General features: G+C 35.6%; 1 protein-coding gene across 10 annotated transcripts in view; it reads right to left on the bottom strand.

Moving 5' to 3' along the window:
• The window catches only part of grid2ipb (glutamate receptor, ionotropic, delta 2 (Grid2) interacting protein, b), an 82662-nt gene that overhangs the window by 50264 nt on the left and 12831 nt on the right, over window positions 1-19567 (bottom strand). For 9 of the 10 annotated variants that reach the window (XR_012387624.1, XR_012387625.1, XR_012387623.1 and 6 more), the window contains 2 exon segments: window positions 18072-18226; window positions 3033-3302 (listed from right to left, as the gene is read on the bottom strand). Coding sequence is in view for 7 of the 10 variants with exons in the window: in NM_001430838.1 (NP_001417767.1) it covers window positions 3033-3302; window positions 18072-18226 (425 nt within the window). In the remaining 3 variants the exon portion in view is untranslated. 10 annotated transcript variants of the gene reach the window in all.

Below are 19567 nucleotides of genomic sequence, written 5' to 3'. Positions count from 1 at the left end.
ACCATTTCTGCATATGACACAATGGTATGTTGGGATATACAGATATTTACAAACAGATGCAGAATTAGACATGTTGTCTATATATGCAACATACCATATTATAAAGGTTTGGCATGTATTTTGCAATGATCAGATGTTATATAAAATTCTTCTGTAAAAAATGCTGCCTCAATATAGTTAAACTGCATGTGCCTATTAATAAAACAGAAACCGGTCTAAAATATTACCCTCAACATGGTTAAACTGCAGACAATCCAATGTCATAGGCCCAGATCACATCTTGAAAATGTGATTCAAATCAGCAATTACATTGTTGTATTTTAACAATCTAGTCAAAAGTGCATGGCACAAAAAGCATTAAGGGCATGTTCGAATTCACTTTTACTTTAAGGATGGAAAAATACACTCTGCGCCCCAGCGCATGGTCTAACAGGGTTATGTTTATTCCCTTAATGAGTTATGGGTGCATTAAACCAATCAGAGTCTCCCCTCCCATTACACTGAGTTATATCCAAACACACGTCCTATCCTTATGCCCCATATGGTGATGCAAACATCTCCAAAACCCAACATGTGGACAAATCTAAACTTGTTTTTATTAAAACCAACATAAATATGCATATAATAAATAATACTCTTAATAATAATATACAAATGCAAATTATCATGAATAAACTGAAAGAAGCCCACTGAGATGAAGTAGGCATGGAGGCAGGGGTTTTTATTTTTATGTAGAAAATAATAATTTTTGTAACATATTAATTCTTTATTTTTTTTATAAGTAAAGATATTTGTGTATTGCGGTACATACTGGGAGTATTAAGCAATGTGTACTTTTTTGGACTTGCATAGGCAGACAACTAACGCGCTCTGCGCTGGACTTTAGACCAGCTTTTAGTTGGTCAATGGCGGAGTCTAATTCAGTTCTTCAAAATAGCAACAAGCCAAAAATGAGCCTTAACACACATTTTTAGACCAGCACACCCATGACTACACAGTCACGCAAATGGATTTGCTATTTAAACAACGTGGCACAAAACGTGAAAATTAGGGTTGCGCTGGTCTGAAAATAGCAACAAATTGTGCCAAACACATCTTGTGCCTTATTGCGCCAGATGTATGATAGGGCCCAGGGTGTTTACGCAAACCCATTCTAAAAAAAAAAAAAAAAAAAAAAAAACATTTATGCATTTTGACCATTCATTTACACAACAACAGTTTTTGTAGGTCTTACCGCTTTGGGACTGAAGCTTTAAATTGTACATTATTGATAATAATACCACTATTATTAACATTATTATCAATTATCATTATCAATTAAAAAAACACAGGTACAGATTACAGGTATGCACAAATACTAAAAATTGTTGTGTATGTGTGGTGTTTTTTTATTCTTATTTTTTGCAAAGTAACCGCAAACTTTTAGCTCACATTTTATAGTAGATTTATTATTCTGTGTGAACAGGAAACAGTTTACAAAATTGTTGTCCATATGCAAAGTTTTCAAAAATGTGATGAAAGAATATATCTATTTGTGCCACATTATCATCACGTAAACATACATAAGGGGTTGCTAACTGGCTTTTGGCAAAATGGTTGGCAAGGTGTTCTAGGTGGGTGGTGGAGCATTGCTGGAATATAATTTGTAGTTTCAATTTGATTGTTAATTGGTCCACGGTGCAAAGGGCATTGATGGGATGTTGCTTGTGGTTTCTAATTGGTTGTTTATAAGCTCAATTCAAAAGAGCAGTTGTCCAACATGTATAATTTTTTTTGTTTGTGTTGTCTAGGGCATGCCTATGGTCATGTGGGTGACAAAGGTATTCTGATTCTGATGGTTGATAGAGCATTGCTATGGAACAGTGTGCAGATTGTTTATCCCCAGACAAGCCTCTACCCTTCTATCTAACATGTTTATATGGGATTTTCCATGTAGAGTTTGCCTACCAGCAAAAAAATAAAAATAAAAATTTTTAAGTTATTGTGTATGTTTACTGAAAGTATGTGACCTATGTGTGACGGAGGCCAACCATGACAATAACCTATATCTTTAACAAAATGGACAAGTATGGCAATGCCTTACTCAAATAGCCTTTTAAGAAGCAATTTCCCTGCTTCTTAGAGAAATCCTATGACATATCATTAGAGTATAGCTAGCCTCAGTGGTTGCTGTGGCAACACCTCAAGGCGACACTGGAGCGGTTGAGTAAACAGAGATAAGGCGAAAACATTTGCTTCTTGTCGCAGTGCCATTTTACATAAGGTGGGCCACCAGAACCAAACCCTGGCAGTGGATTAGAAAAGGGAATGACAGACAAACAAAGACTTGTTAAAAAAAGAGAAAATTCTCTATAGGGATTACATAAGGACTCAGCCAAGGATGCATTATTTATTGAAGAGCAGCAGCTTTTCAGATGAGGAATTCAGTATACAGGGGATCATATCTACTCTTGCTGTTATCTAAACACTGTCGTTGATACTTCCTCAGGAATATTTGAGATATTGCTTTCAAATCACAAACAAAGTAGGTTGTGCTGACATCAGATCAAAGATATACAGTATGAGCAAATATAAAAGCAGTCTAAAATCAAGCATCTGCTTGTACTATGGCTAAAATTAAAATAAGAAGCTTTATGGCTTGAAAACGAAACAATGGCAATCTTCCCAGCAGGTTAAGCCATGATTATAATAGAAAGATAACTGATTCTAAAATGATCAACCAATAGATCACCGTCAGAAAATGAGCTCGTGATGTGGAGAGTACGTGCATGTGAAAGCATGAGGCACAGAAACAAACACAACTGAATAGTGTTTTTCCCACCCACCCACACACAATGTCTCCCCCTAATCACACAGTGTTCTGCGTTTGAGGAGACTTCCTGCACTGTTTTGGAACTAATTTGTCATTTTTAACTTGAATGGAATATAAAACATAGCCAATTTCACATAAAATGCATAAACAATCATACCACCCATTATAAAAAGAGTTAAAATAAATGTATAAAATGTAATATATCTTGTATTATACACACCTCTGGTTGACTCCAGAGACATATTGGGTAGGAATCATGGTGTTGCTCTTCCTGAGGGTACGGTCATTTTGGGCAGCCTCATCACCGGTATCTCTGGGCACAGAGCTGGCCCTTTTGGATCCTTGAGGACGCTCATGGTGGTCTTGACTTCGGCTCCGACGCAGTCTGTTTTGGGGCTCACCCAAACTCTTGCTACGGCACATGCGGTTGATGAGACTCTGAGAAACGGCCTCGTCAAAGCGCTGCCGATGCTTCTTGGGGATGAAGATCCTGGCAAACATGATCACAGGAAGGCAACAGATTTAAACAGATTTCAATCAGCTTCGAGGAGCCATTTTGAGAGACTTTTGAAAGGTGGCTAGTTAAGTTCAGTCACTCAATTTCCCCATACAAAATGAAGAGGATTTTCAGTTTCGAGTGCACCGCATTCACTCAGATGAGAAAAATCTCTAGTTCAAAATCCATGTAAATATTCAACAGTGATGAGCAGAGAAGAGGGAAAAAAACAGACACAAAAAGCCCTCAAAGTAAGCCAAGTAATAAAAGAAATCCCAATTTTTGTTTTCATAGAAGTGATGAGGAATTCCAGCATGTATTTGCTTCTCTGTATGCTTTCTTCATCTGAATCTCCCACTCCAGAAGCTCTGGTACAGATACCAGAATCCAGCAATAGCAAAGGTGTGGGAGTACATCACACTACCGCCTCTCTCTCTTTCTCTCTCTGTCTCTCTCTCTCTCTCCTTATTCCTCATTCTCTTTTTGCCATTGCTGATTTTTTATGGGAAGTGCATCAATTATCAGATATAACATATTGCACTTCGAGATATGTATCAAAACTAAATGGCTCGACGGAAACATTTGGAAAAACATTTTTGGACAGTTTAAACTGCGTAGCTTCACCTTTCTAAAATTCAGGCCATGTTTGTCACATTTATGCAACACTGGCGGATATGGAAAAGCCTGTTATGCCGCCCACCAGGGAAACAGAAAAAGACCCCAATTGAAAAAGCTCAGCAAATGTAACCTTAGTAACCTCGACAAGTGTAACGTCAGCACAGTTCTGTCTGCTTTGTTCTGTCAAGGTGATGTGCCGACATTAGCATTTAAAATAATTTCATGTATTGAGCAAATGAAAGGCACATTCATTTTCTGAGTCATGATCTGTGGCATAAATTCTCCCGATATTTGTAGGTCTCTAATTGCCACAGCCAGACTCTATTCATTTAACAAGTCTAATGAATTACGAACACAAACTAAATCTAATTATTTCTTTTTCATATAGCAAACATAGTTGATCTTTGCAAAAATTGCTCTTTAAAGCGATAGTTTACTTAATTTCTCATTTCACCAACACAAAATATAATTTTACCCAAATGTTGTTCAAAATGTTTCTTACAACAAATATCAATGGGGTCCAAAATAACATTGCACACAAGATTGTTTAGAATATATACATTCATTCAGTTTTCTTCGGCTTTGTCCCTTATTTATCAGTGGTCACCACAGAGGAATGAACTGCCAACTTATCTAGCATGTGTTTTACGCAGCGGCTGCCCTTCCAGCTGCAACCCTGTATTGGGAAACACCCAAACACTATGGGCAATTTAGTTCATGCAATTCATCTATAGCGCATGTCTTTGGACTGTGGGGGAAACCGAAGCACCCAGAGGAAACCCACTGCAACACGAGGAGAACATGCAAACTCCACACAGAAATGCCAACTGATCCAGCCGAGCCCGAAGCAGCAACCTCTTGCTGTGAGGCAACAGTGCCAACGACTGAGCCACCATGCTGCCCAATGTTTTGGTTGTATATCTGAGGTAATTAAACTGCAAATAATGTTCCAGACTGATCATTTCATCCTCAACAGTCACAGGTATTTATTGTGTTTTGCCTATATATGTCCCTTTTTTTGACTTCCAAAGTGCCAGTAGACTTTGACTTAAATTCATGAATGACCAAGAACCATAACTTCTACAGAATAAAAAAAAAGTCATTACATCTTGGATGAACAGAGGGTGAATAAATTAAATGTTCTTTTTTGATTAGCAATTCCTCCTTAACTAACACACATATGCACTTCTGTTCACATTTGTGACTGACCCAAGATGACAAAACAAATTGGTATATATTTGGCAGCATAACCAAAAAACTTTGTATAACTCCAAAATATCTTTATAAATCTATTAAAGATTTCTGTGCCAAAAATCATTAACATTAGATATTTCATCAATTTTCTACTAAAAATATTTTTTTAAATGTGAAAAAGAAAAAAATACTGAAAAAATCATTTTATTTTACATTTGAGATTTATTTTAATTACATTTTATACAAAAAATGTCCCACTGTAAATATATGAAGAGTTCAGATGCAAAAACCTATAACCTATCTAAAACTTTCTTCTAAAATTAGCATTTTTCTCAGACTCTTGTGTGTAGGTTCAGTAATTTCACATGTATGTTGAGGAAAAGGGTATTTCCATTAGCTGTAAAGGGTAAAAACCAAACATAAAAATGGAGGCTGAGAAAAATGTCTGTTTTTGAAAGAAATTTCAGATGGCATTTAGACGTTTTTGCATCTTCATATCCAAAATTTTGTAATCTGCATTGTTAAGCACTGCATTTGGACAAATTTAAAGATGATTTCAGTATTTAGATTTTTTGCAGATTCCAGATTTTCAAATAGTTGAATCTCAGCATAATATTGTTCTTTTCTAACAAACCATACATCAATGCAAAGCTTTTTTTATGCAGCTTTCAAGTAATGCATAAATTCTACTTAAACATTTTGTACAATTATCTCTCATTTAAATAGACAAAAACCATCTGCACAAAAGACACTATGCAATCATAACCATTTACCTGGACATATGATTTAAAATTATGTCATTTCAAGAAAGTATTCCTCTCACCATCTGGCCAACAGTACTGACAGAAACACACCATTAGACAATTGTAGATAGCCGAGTAGCCTGAGGTTCACATTATTACAGAGACACAGTGACTTAAACGAGTGGCCGGTGATACATTAATGCATGCCATTTCAGACAGCAGACGAGAATAAAATAAAACATTAAGTGCCACGACAAACCTTAACACTTAAGCAGTAGTGCAAGAATTTAAAATGACAGCATACACCAGAATGTATTAACATTAATTATGCTTTCAGGAAAATGTGGATAGTTCTATTGCCGGATTAAATTTGCATTTGTAATGTAAAACTCATATGAGCAGTTCAGACAGTACCACAGTTTCTCTACTTTATAGCCAAATAGGATTGTTATTAAGAAAAGATAACCTATAATTAGAGCAAATGTTAACATGTGGCTATTTTTGACATTTTTATTACAGTACTTGACTGCAGCGTTGCAAAATTGGAGTTATTAATTCTGTTGCTGTAATCTAAGAATTGTTTGTGAGGTGATTAAAATAAAAAATAAAAAGAAATTAGTGAATTAATCAGCAAAATATCTCCGAAACATTACTGTGAACCAGTTACAACATGCCAGATCTCTTCTAAATGCACAAAAAAACTTTTAAATCACCATTTAAAATATCAGACAAAGGTTTAATATATTGCCAGAAACAAATAAGCATTTTGGTGATGAATTAACTAATAATATAATCACGTTTGCATCAAAAACCTGCAAACCTCTAAACTGACAAGTTCCACATAGATAGATCAATGCATGACATTAAAGTTGAATGGAAAGTACTCACCCAAAGCAACTCATCTTTTAGTTTATGACTCAGAAGCAGATGAAAAGTGGTTACTTTAGAGATATATTCAGAACAACAAGAGTCACTTTAACCCAGCGGGGTGTAATTGAACAGCCATCAAGAACCATTGACTATAACTGTCTAAAGACACTGCCTCTTTAAAGTGACCTGCAGAACACCAGCGCTGAGTAATGAGCACAAAATCCATGAGATTCACAGAGAGATAAAGAGATCATGTGTTTGCAGAAAGCCAGACATGTGTGTATTATATAGTCAGTTATGGCTATTGAGGATTAAATGAGACCAGTTATATGTTTCTATCAATTTGTGGATTCAGATGGGTCAAATCAGCAATCAATTACTCATATTAAATCTATAAAATAGTATTAAAATGTATAAATAAATTGTATTTGTTAATCTACATCTAAACAACTTAAACGTGCTGGATAAAAGCACGTCTGTTATGTGCGTTTATTCTACTTTACTGGGTGGGGATAGCATGTTTTGGGGTATGACAGGGTAGGACAAAATAAGATAAAACCAATTGTGGTAAACAGGGTAAAAATACGCTGAAAGTGTATAAAAATGTATAGGTCATTGATAGACATCTATTTATAACTTTAGGGTCATTTAATTTTTATTTTGATTTTTTTTTTCCAGCAAGGCAAGTATGCATTTAATTGGTTGAAATGAAAGTAAATAAGTCTAAGGGTGCTTTCACACCTTTCTGTTGTTCCGAAACAAAGATTACAAATGTTACATTGTTGCTCTTTGCTCTTGGAGCGGTTCGCTTTCACACTGCAAAGTTTCTAATTGGACCAAAAGAGCTAAAACAAGTCATGTGCGAGTAAACTCTCATTACACTGGTCAGAGTGTCAGGGTTTATTTTCAAGTGGTGCTCACTGCAGAGCCATTTAGGCAGAGCTGAGCTCCAGCTAGGGGGAGCTTGAGCTCTCGTTCCTCCTTTCTTGCACTTCTTCTACGAGTGATGTCACTGGGGTTAGGGGTGGTATGCGCCTTAAAACAGCTTATAGGAGGAGGAGCGAGAGCTCATGCTCCCCCTCGCTGGAGCTCAGCTCTGCTCAAATGGCTCTGCAGCAAGCAGTGTCTCTTTATTTTGCAGCGTCCCGCTAAGCTGTCAGGAGAGGTGGTGGTTTGGTGGTGATTGACAGGGTGCGCGTGAGCGACATGTCTGAGGAGAGACGCGGTGGGGAGGGGTGAGAAGGGTGCGTGACGATGCTTATTTGAGGACCGGGAAGGAGACGCGAGATTACCGGGAGATCATCACTCGTTTGCGGGCATCCGGAGACTCGCGAAACTTCCCGCCCTACTATTCTCTCTTCATGAAGCCGTAAGCCTCTTACACATCCATAAAACACTGTGATATAACCGCGCTTGGATCGGATCGCTTTCTCACTGCAATCGAACCGCTCCAGGTTTCGTTTCAATCGAGCAGAGACCACCTCATTCCAGCGATCTAGGAGCGATTACTTTGGCGCGGAACAGAGCGCGATTGCCCTGTTCACATATGCCAAACGAAGCGTGCTAACTGGGAAAACGAGACACGTTCTGAAGCAAAAGTGTAGGTGTGAAAGCACCCCAAATGATAATAAAAAATATATTATTAGTATTTCCAACATTTTTCTATTCACCAATGAATAAAATTCTAGATATTTACACAAAGCTTACTTTATATTAAACACATTCTGCAAAACTGCTGTTTCAAATCTTAAAAAAATGTGCTAAATCATGCTAAAAACACACCAACAACAGGGCAAACCAAGCTTTGAGTATGATACTAGCTAGAGACTTGTTAATGATGGGTTAAGCATGCCACCAATGTGCTAATTAATGATAGAAACGTGCTAACAATGAACTAAAACTTGTAAGTAGTGTCTAAATTAATGTTAACCTGCTGACAATGAGCTACAACATTCTACCAGTGTGCTAATTTATGCTACAAACATGTTATCGATCTTAATGAATCTTAATTATGCTAGAAACATTGTAATGTAAAAATTGTAATGTGTATTTATATAGCGCATTTATCATGTGTGGCCATAAACCCAAAGCAGTTCACAATCATGAGGGGTCTCTCCACACCACCACCAGTGTGCAGCATCCACTTGGATGATGCAAAGGCCGCCACAGGACAACAACTCCAGTGTGCTTACCACACACCAGCTATAGGAGGAGAGGAGACACAGTGATAGAGCCAATTCAGTAGATGGGGATGAAGGAGGCCATGATGGGTAAGAGCCGATAGAGGGAGAGACCCTTTGCTAAGCCCCACCCTCCTTAGCTACTGTTGCTATGCCTGTCAAACTTTCATGCCTGCCACGGATTTTACAATGTGTATACGCCAGTGTCAGACATTGCCAGGGATATAATGTCATTTTTGGCGAACAGGTGAGATATCGAGAAAGCCAGAGAAAAAAAGGCCTGCAGTATGCATTACAGGGGTATATTTATGACATAATAGGCAAACAATTAGAAAATAATTCAATCAAAATTGAAGCTAGCTTAGACTAGCCTCCTCATACGCTGACCATTTAACAGCTTAGTTCATGCACAGCAAGAGAGGTAAAATTGAAAAATAATCTAATAATAACAAATTAAGCCATGGTTTCTCTATTTTTAGCCAAAAAGCCTGATAGATTAATTGTTGTGCAATGAAATATAGCGTTACTAACCGACGAGGAAACATGCATGGACAGAGCTTTTACATAGTTTATTCATATAAAGAGTAGCCAGAAAGGGGAAACTGATGAATTTGTGCTGAATATTAGCATCATTGACCCATAACAACGTACAGTAAGTTACCTATTACTGCCTGCGTGTTTGTGTGCACTTTACAAATGACTGAAAAACAGCTGCTGGTTAAGTCTATTGATCGCAAGTGCTCAGTTTGTGATCACATCTCTGTTTTGTTCTGTTAATTTGTAATTTTAAATATTCTTAGCTTGAAATAGATGGAAATATGAAGTTAAGTAAAGTTAGCAACAGATTCGCTGATTCGTATTTTCCTGATCAATAACTCATGACCTATTCCCTATTAGTATGACTAACGTTAGTCATGGCGAAGGCAAAACGGAGCATTGCTCTTAATAGAACGAAAAAAGAGAAAAAGTCTGCTGTGAAACATAACCTGCTTTGTATTTTTGTAGGAAGCACAGTTTAGATCTGTTTAGGGTAGGAGGTGTGTGAGTTATTGCCGTCGGTCACTAAATGTGTCCGGAATATCAAAACAAAACCAACTTAACTCCACTCTTTCAGCGCCACTCACAGAGCTTGATCCACGCTGGTATTTCTCCTCTTGGGTTTTTGGTTTTGAAAAAGGAAAAAATTCAACCATCCCGTCCAAACTTTTAGGATACCGAGTGTCAGATTTGCAAAATCCATGAGCACAACGCTATGACCTGTTTCCCTTGCTTGAAAGCTTGACAGAGCCCCTTTGCTTAGCTACGGTTGCTAAGCCAAGATTGGTGGGTGGTGGTTTTTGGGTGTGGCTTAGCGAAGGGTCAATTTGGCCAGGACACCAGGGCTACACCCCTACTCTTTATGCAATGTGCTTTGGGATTGTTAATGACCACAGAGAGTCAGGACCTCGATTTAACGTCTCATCTGAAAGACGGCACCCACTGACAGTATAGTGTCCCCTTCATTATACTGGGGCATAGGGACTCACACAGACTGCAGGTTGAGTGCCCCCTGCTGGGCTCAAAAAATACACTTCAGCAACCTAGTTTTCCCATGTGGTCAGCCATCCTGGTATCAACCAGGCTCAGCCCTGTTTACCTTCAGTGAGTAACTGGTTTTGCTAAGAATAGAACATGCTAAAAATTAGCTAAAACTTGTAAGCAGTGTGTTAATTCACATTAGAAATGTGCTAGCAATGAGCTAAAATATGCTACAAGTGTGCAAATTCATGCTACAACCCCAAATCAGAAAAGTTTGGACAGTATGGAAAACGCCAATATAAACAAATTGTAATTTCCAATTTACTTAGACTTGTATTTAATAGCAGACAATCGGAACACAACATATTTCAGGCTTTGTCTGTTCAAATTAATTTCATTTGTAAATATACATCCTTTTCTCTCATTCAAACCTGCAACACATTTCAAAAAAAGTTGAGACAGAAGAAATTTAGGGCTACTGATCAGTTAAACTGGTTAAAATAATGTGTGAACTTGAAGCAGGTGATTGTAAGAAGAAAGGTCTAGTTCTTTAAGAGCAAAGATGGGCAGAGGATTGTTAGTTTCTCAACAAATATGTGAGGAAATTTTTGAAATGTTTAAAAACAATGTTCCTCCAATAAAGAAAGGAATTACATATTTACATTCAAAAGTGCATACCATAATTAAAATATTCAAAGAATCTGGAGGAATTTCAGTGCGTAAAGGACAAGGGTGCAAACAATGCTAGATATTTTTCTATTTAGCTTTGGAAAAGTTTCAACTGTTTTGCTCAAGTTAACCTCAAAATTTGTCTTGACTAATTGTTTTTTGTCTAGTTCTTTTGAACAATTCTGAAATAGCCACTTAAAAAAAATGATAGTCACAATTCTCAATGTATTTTATCGTCGTTATATCTATTCAAGGATATCTTTTGTGTCAACTCATGTCTACCCATCAATTACAGAAAATATATGCTGTTGTTGAATCAAATGTCAAGTATGCTAAAAATTCTAATAATAATCTCTCAGTGGATGTAAATAAACTGCTTATACAAAACTTTACAAAGCTTTTCTAAAGGTCAGAGCATCAGGAATTCACAAAAGTTCCTCTGACTCAGGCTCGATCACAACACTAGCCATCTCAATGATCAAAACACACAACATGATGTTAAAGATGACATGGATAAGGTGCAATGAAGTTAGCCAATAACAGCAATGCCTTATGCTTTGTTATTGTAAGAGGCAACACTACAGATCAAAATAATGATATTTATATATCATAATAATCAAAAATAATTAAATTTATGTATTTCAGCCACATTACTTTTTTTGTTCTGTTCACCATCTCTAGGACCTTTACAAAAGTCTCTTTTAGGTGATCTAAAAGACTGTCACACACCAAAATAGCACACCTCACAATGACGAACACCAACAGTATTTAAGAAAACAAATACTTTATGGCAAGATCCTTATTTCCTGTCAAGAGCTGACTCGACTAAATTTGACATTTGGCTGATATTTACTATCTATTTAAAAGCACTAAAGCCTACATCTACTCTACCTTGAGATGGATTAATGCTCCCAAAATATATCATTTGGAAATGAAAAGATGTTCTTGACATGGTCACAGAAAGGTTTAATAACACTCTGTAAACCCCTTAAACCCTGAGTTCAACAATCTAACCCATCCTCATGAAAAACACGGACCTCAGCCTACAATTTAGCAAAACTGAAAATATCTTGCTCTGGGTCATTTTTTGTTGCATGGTTCAGATAAAAAATACTGTAAAAACAATATTTTACAGTAGGGAGCAGCTTCTTCTCCTAGAATGCTGTGTTATTTTTCCTTGATGCAAAGCGTCAATGTGGTTGTGGGATCTGTCCACAGTATATTTTTCCAAAATGTTTCAGCCTCGTCCAGATGAGCCTTTGCACACTTCAAACCACTCTTCTTGTTGGCAGAATATAGAAAAGGCTTCTTCTGTATCACCCTCCATTGAGCTCTTTGTGAAGAGTCAGCTGGATTGTAGACTAATGTACAACGATATTAACAGCAGCAAGATGTTCCTGGAACTCTTTGAAGGTGGTCTTTGATTTGTCTGTGTCCATTCTAACCATTTCTCGCCTTTGCCTTTCAGATATATTTCTTGGTCTAGCACATCTTTTTTTTTTACAAGAACTGTTCCTGTGACCTTCCATTTTCTTACGATATGTCTGACTGTGAAGATGGAGACTTTAAACTTCTTTGACAGCTTTTTGCATCCTTTTCCCAATTTATGTTGGTGAAATATCCAAAATTTTAGGTCATTAGGAAGTTCTGTTGAGGTTCCCATTCTGCTACTTTCAGGTTCACATAAGGGAGAAGCACAATTAGCAATCAGCTATCTTAAATATCCTTTTTCATGATTGGTTGCACCTTTGTTAGGTTTGTTAAGGTTCACAGAGTTTAAATAAATTTTGTGTTGTAATTAATCAACATTAATTGACTACAGGTTTTGAAATCCACACAACAGAGAGGGTGCCCAAACATTTGCTAACCTATTTTGCAGTTTCAAATTAATTTCACAAATCTCAATACTGCTACACTGCATACTTCTGTCTGAAAAACAAGACATTATCTAGCTTTCTCTAGAAACAGAATGACATTTCACTGCAGCCACAAAAGGGTGCCCAAATTTTTTGCATAAGAGTATGCATGCCCTTCTTGTACACATCCACAAGAGGGTGGTGCTTATGATTAGGGCTGCACGATTAAGCAAAAAATATCACAATCTTGATTCGACCCTACACACAATCCTAATTCAGCTTTTTTTAGGATTTAGCCAATTATACTTTCAAGGTCAGGAGAGAAGAACAGGCATCCCCACAAGTCTTCACAGCAACATTGACACCTTCAAATGTCACATAATGTATTTATAAGGTATAATTCACCCAAAATGTAATTTCAGTTTGTTGCACAGAGCAATCGTTTGAGAGCCGTGCGGGAGGTTTGATTTGCATGTGTGTATTTTTCCTCACAGTGACAGCAGCCATGAGCTGCACTCTGAAGTGAAAGTAAACCTGTGTGCACATTTAAATGAGCATATCGCATTTTTGAGTTATGATTATAAGCATTTGATGTTTTTTCTTTCATAGCGAACACAATAGTTGTACATGAAAATAAATGTTTACTGTGTCAGTATAACAACCCTAGCCTATATATATATATATATATAAAATGACAAGCACATGTCTTAAACATTATAAATCAACTTTATAATTATGAAGTTACATTCTGATGTCATCATTTTACTGTGAATTAACAAACGAACATATTGAAAGTCTGTTCAAGTCCACCATAATACAAAATTTAGCATTTTAAGCAACAGTATACCTAAACATAGGCCTAATGTTATTGTTGTTTTACCATGTGTTTGAGAATTAACAATAATAATAGGCTAATCATATTAACTTTTATATATACATTAAATATATATACTTTATTTAATCTCTTTTGGACTGCTGATAAAAAAAAAAAAAAACATCAACACTTTGCCATTGTAAAGCTGAAAAATCCCAAGATAATTTTTAAAAGAACTCAGATTGGATTCAACTGAAAGATGAAAGTTATATAAAGCTAGGATTTCTTGAGGGTCAATAAATCATGGCATAATTTTGTTTTTTGGGTGAACTAACCCTTTAAGCAGCACAATTGTTATCAACATTATCCATAAAATGGAATCATACTTGAGCACCAAATCACCAAATCTATGTTTTGTCATCACAAAAAAAAAAAAAAAATCTTTCTTTTATATCTATTAAAATAAAACAAATAAAGAGACTAAGCCGACAAGAAAAGGAATGAATGTATTAATAAAATAAAACAAAAAAATTAATTTATAATATTATTTTACAATTTTGCAGGATTACTTCATTGTTTATAAAATAAACATACCCGTAGTGAGCAAGAGACCTGAAAAAGCATTCAAAAATCTGTCCACCCCAACTTTTGAATGTATTTCGAGCAGTTTTACAATGCTATACAAAAAATTTAATTCTTCATTCAAATAATAAATAATCCAAGTACACAATGGATGATTCCCTAATAAATAAAGGCAACAATCTTGCGATAACTGCTCTAATAGAAGATAGCAAAATGGACAATGCCACTTTAAGTTGCTCACCTATGGCTTGCCATGTGGCCTAAATCAGGGATTATATAGAAGGGATGATCATTGTGTCCAGAAACATTTTTAATGCCAACTAAAGAAGAGTAGCTTAATAAAAATGAGAACTGGCTTATGTTCAAATGTAACAGATCAAAACATACTGACCAAGAGATCCTAAGATCCAACAGTTCATTCAACAGGTAATTTTCACCACATCAGCTGTGTTCATATACTCATGTTCTGGAGTGATTACCGCACATTTCGCTTTAAACAGTGCAAAAATCCCAAATAACACAAGATCCTCAAGCTACTGAACACATGGTGACATCACCATTCACTAGCCTTCACCAGTATATCTCTAAAGAGGATTACAAACAGTGACAAAGGTTATTATCTCATAAGACAAAAGAACAACACATGGAGGGAATAGCTTATCTCTGCTTAGCATTAGCAAACACAGTACTGAACACTATATATAACCCTGATGGAGTGAAAATGCAACAAGCAGTATATATCTCCAGCACATCAACTGCATTTACAAAACTAAATCTGCTGCACTAATATAATATTTTATGCAACATTGTAAAACGTGTTAGTTGAAAAAAAAATGATTTTTTAAAATTATTACTCAATTTTAGATTTTTTTAATGAAAACTTTTCATTCAATTATTTTTACTGATAATTAGAGCATAAATACCTCAATATAAATTCTATATGATTAAGTAATTCATATGATTAAGTTTTTATATTTTTTATTAATCTCAAATCAATTTTATTTTAAATGTCATGCATTTATTAATTTTTATCATTCAGGTTTTTTTATTATTTTTTTTTTGTCGTGGAACAAGTTTATATATTATTCTCTTTCCTAAGTCAAAAGCCCATTTTTCTTTATTGTAATCAAATCAAGTAACCCTGACATTTTTGACCCTATGTTCAAAAACGAAATTTATAGGGATGCACTGATAGCGATACCAGTATCGGGCCGATACTTTGTTAAAATACACGTATCATACATGAAATGCTGATACCATGCACCAATACCATTTAACCGTAGGCTATTTCACTATGTGGATGTGATTTGTTGTATAACCAAACTTCAATGTCTTAATGTATTAATTAATGTAATATATATTAACAGCTTAGTTCTTATAAACAATCCATTTATAAAATACATTATTAACAAATCTACAGGCTACTAAAGAATAAACCAAATATAATGCAATATAATGCTTACATAATGATCACAGCGAAACAAGCCAGTGCTCATTTTATTTATAAACTATAAATATTAAAAATTAAAGAAATTAAGTAATGGAACATTTTATGTAAAAACGATTATGTAGTAGACTACAGGCTAAATAAAAGTGTCTCGTCACAGATGAACATCACTGCGGTCACTAGGCGAGTGTCTGTTTACAGCTCCTGTAAAGAAGCAGACAGCCTATACATAACATTCATTCATTCATTCATTATCTTTTCAGATTAGTCCCTTTACTAATCTGGGGTCACCACAGCGGAATGAACTGCCAACCCATCCAACTTATATTTTATACAGCGGATGTCCTTCCAGCTGCAACCCATCACTGGGAAACATCCATACACACACATCCACACACAGACACCACAGACAATTTAGCTTACCCAATTCACCTGTACCACATGTTTTTGGACTTGTGGTGGAACTCGGAGCACCCAGAGAAAACCCACACAAACACGTGGAGAACATGCAAACTCCACACAGAAATGCCCACTGACCCAGCCAGGGATCGAACGAGCGACTTTCTTGCTATGAGGCGATTGTGCTACCCACTGCACCCCTGTGCTGCTGCGTATACATGATGACAATATTATACTATCTCACTAAACACTTGATGCTTACTGTCAACTAGGCTACATTATTTAAGGCAGGGGGGCTCAATCCTGTTCCTAGAGAGCTACCTTCCTGCAGATTTCAGTTGCTACCCATATCAAACACACCTGAACCAATTAATTAGGACCTGAACACCATGTGATAATTACAGACAGTTGTGTTTGATATGGGTAGCAACTGAAATCTGCAGGAAGGTAGATCTCAAGGAACAGGATTGAGCACCCCTGATTTAAGGGCATTCATGATGGCATTGATAGTATCTGTTGTTGTCAAACTTGTGTTTCCTTTTTTAATATTTAGCCTATCTTTTCTTTAAAATCTGTAATATCGATATTATCCCTCATCGCTAGTAAAATAACCAGCTGTTGTACTTAATGCATTTCAAATCTATATATTCCTGCCAGTTAAATGCATGCAAAACAAAATTGTGGCCAGTTTTACTTATTAAACACACCCTCATGCTTGCTACAGGCAAAAAAATAAAACCTTCTTTCAAATGAATTGCACTTTCATCAAAACCAAATCTAAGAAGTATCAGAATCGGTACTTGGTATCAGCAAGTACACAAATTACAATGCTCATATCGGTTTGTTAAAAAGTGCTATCAGTTCATCCCTAGAAATGTAAGTACAAAAACATGTCACTTAATTCATGTATGAACTCTTTTTTCTTATTTTTTATATTCTTATATAATTCTTATCTTCTTATATTATTCTTATATTTTTTTTATCAATTTCCATTTTGTTTATTTATTTTTTATTATATATTGTAGTTATTTAACTTTGTGATTTAGCTATTTTATTACAGAAGACGGATGCAATACACTGATGAAACATAGTAAGTCATTTCATGTTGTAAAATATATATAAAAATGTTTTGATTTATTTTCGAATTAAACATTTTAGAAAAATAAACGTGAGAAAAATCCAACGAATATATGCTGCATTCAGTGCTGAAAATGATCAGAAATAGTTTTGAAAATCAAGTCAACATATAAAAATGACGTGACACTAAAAACAAAAGCATCAAACTGTACTGACCCCGAAATGTTGAATGATACTACAGTCGAAATACTTCTGAAAATAAACCGCTTAATTAGATCATGTAAACTGTCCTACTAAGCATCAGTTGCCAAACAGCTTTACTGTGCAGCCAACAAATGGATTGACACTAGAATTCTCAGTCCAGTGTCGTCTTCTGTTATTGACCCAGTTGGCATTAAAGTGCAGGCAGTACTGGGAAGGGAATTTCACTATTAACTGTGCCAGCAAACATGAGAGAGTTAGAAGATTATCAGTTTACATGGCAGCACCAGATGGAGACGCATCTATCAGTGTCCTTATTAGGTCATACCACTTTATATGCAAACCCACACTAGTAAATTATCTGCCAAACACACAGAAATCAAATGTGCTCCTGATAGCAGATATATGCAGTATATGATAACAACAGGAAAGAACCTGTCATATTATTTAGCAAAAACTACTAAAGCGACGCCCCCTTGAGGCTTTCGAACTGTTCTGCACAGCTAAATCTGGTCGCAGATAACATTTGGGTCAAAGAGATGGAGGTTAAAAATTGATGAGCGCTGTAGGTGGCAGATGGAGTTCTGGTGGATACCTGATGTTTGAGATGAGCTGTTGCTGCTCTTCGGTTGTCAGGATGTCAGGAAGAACCGACGCGAGCCAGTCCACTTTCCTCTCTGCAGCAAACTGCTTCAGCACAGCAAACAGTTTCTCCTTCACCTCCGGTTCATTCCTCAAAATCTCCTCGACCTGAAAGAAGAAGCGGGGTGATATCGCAGCTCTTTCATCAACAAAAACTAGGGCTGTCAAATGAACACATTTACTTAATCAGTTAAAGAAACTGAGAATGCATTCAAAATTTGGACACTTCTTGCATTTTACATAGTTGGTTGATGATGCAGGAGAACAATTTAATTTTTGATTAACCAATGAAATGCAGTTTTAAGCTTCTACAATTCTAGATATGGAAAACAAAACCAGTCATAAGTGCTATTTCATGTGAGTCATGTAAATGCTAAATAAATAAGCTTTCCAGTGATGTATGGTTTGTTAGAAATAAACAATTTTTGGCTAAGAATTACAGCTATTAAAAAATCTTGAATCTGGGTGCAAAAAAAAAAAACTTATTACAGAAAAAATTTGTTTAGTGCTTAGCAATGCACATTACTGATTTTTTTTTTTTTTTAATTATGAAGTGTACAAAATATCTTCATGAAATATGAACTTTACTTAATATTCTAATGATTTTTGGATTAAAAAAATTGGATCATTTTGACCCACACAATGTAGTTTGGCAATTGCCAAAATATATCCATGCAGCATAGGACCTTGTGGGTTTTGTGGTCCAGGGTCACATATTTGAAACAACAATGCCATTTTTGGCTTATTTTTGTATCATATGACAGCTCATTGTCACACGAGGGCTGTTTTTGTCCCTAATAGCATGATTCTAAATGTGATATAATTATACAACAGCTCAGTAAAGAAATTATAATTCTGTTCAATTTTAGACATATTGCCATTGGTTTTAGCAGTTTTTCCAACATAAATATTATTTAAAGCAGAGATTCCCAAACTAGAGCCCGCAGGCCAAAGTTGGCTAAAGGAAACCTTTGATTTGGCCCATCGTCCCATCTGAGAAGAGAAGGAGAATGACAGGATTTTATTTATATAGATTTAACAGATGTTGTCATTTCTGATTTAACTTAACATTTTGTTTGCTTTGTTGTTAAGCTACAATGAAGCTAACTGAAATTAAATGTTTCAATTAAATGTTGTAAATGAATCTGATTTTTAGGTTTTTTTATATGTAAATACTGTCACTTGACAGCTCCATTGTGTTATAAGATGAATTATTTATTTTTAATTGTAATTCCTTAGGTAACATGATTAAAGTATTTTTGGTTATTTATTTTTAAATTTTATGAAATAAATTAGGGAATTACCCATGGCAACTTAAAATTCAAAATGACCCCTGAATTATTAGCCCCCGTTTATTTTTTTCCCCAATTTCTGTTTAACAGAGAGAAGATTTTTTCAACACATTTCTAAACATAATAGTTTTAATAACTTATTTCTAATAACTGATTT

This window comes from Danio rerio, chromosome 12, assembly GCF_049306965.1.
Source record: "Danio rerio strain Tuebingen ecotype United States chromosome 12, GRCz12tu, whole genome shotgun sequence".
Lineage (NCBI taxonomy): Eukaryota > Metazoa > Chordata > Actinopteri > Cypriniformes > Danionidae > Danio > Danio rerio.
This window is presented reverse-complemented; position numbering and strand designations above follow the sequence as displayed.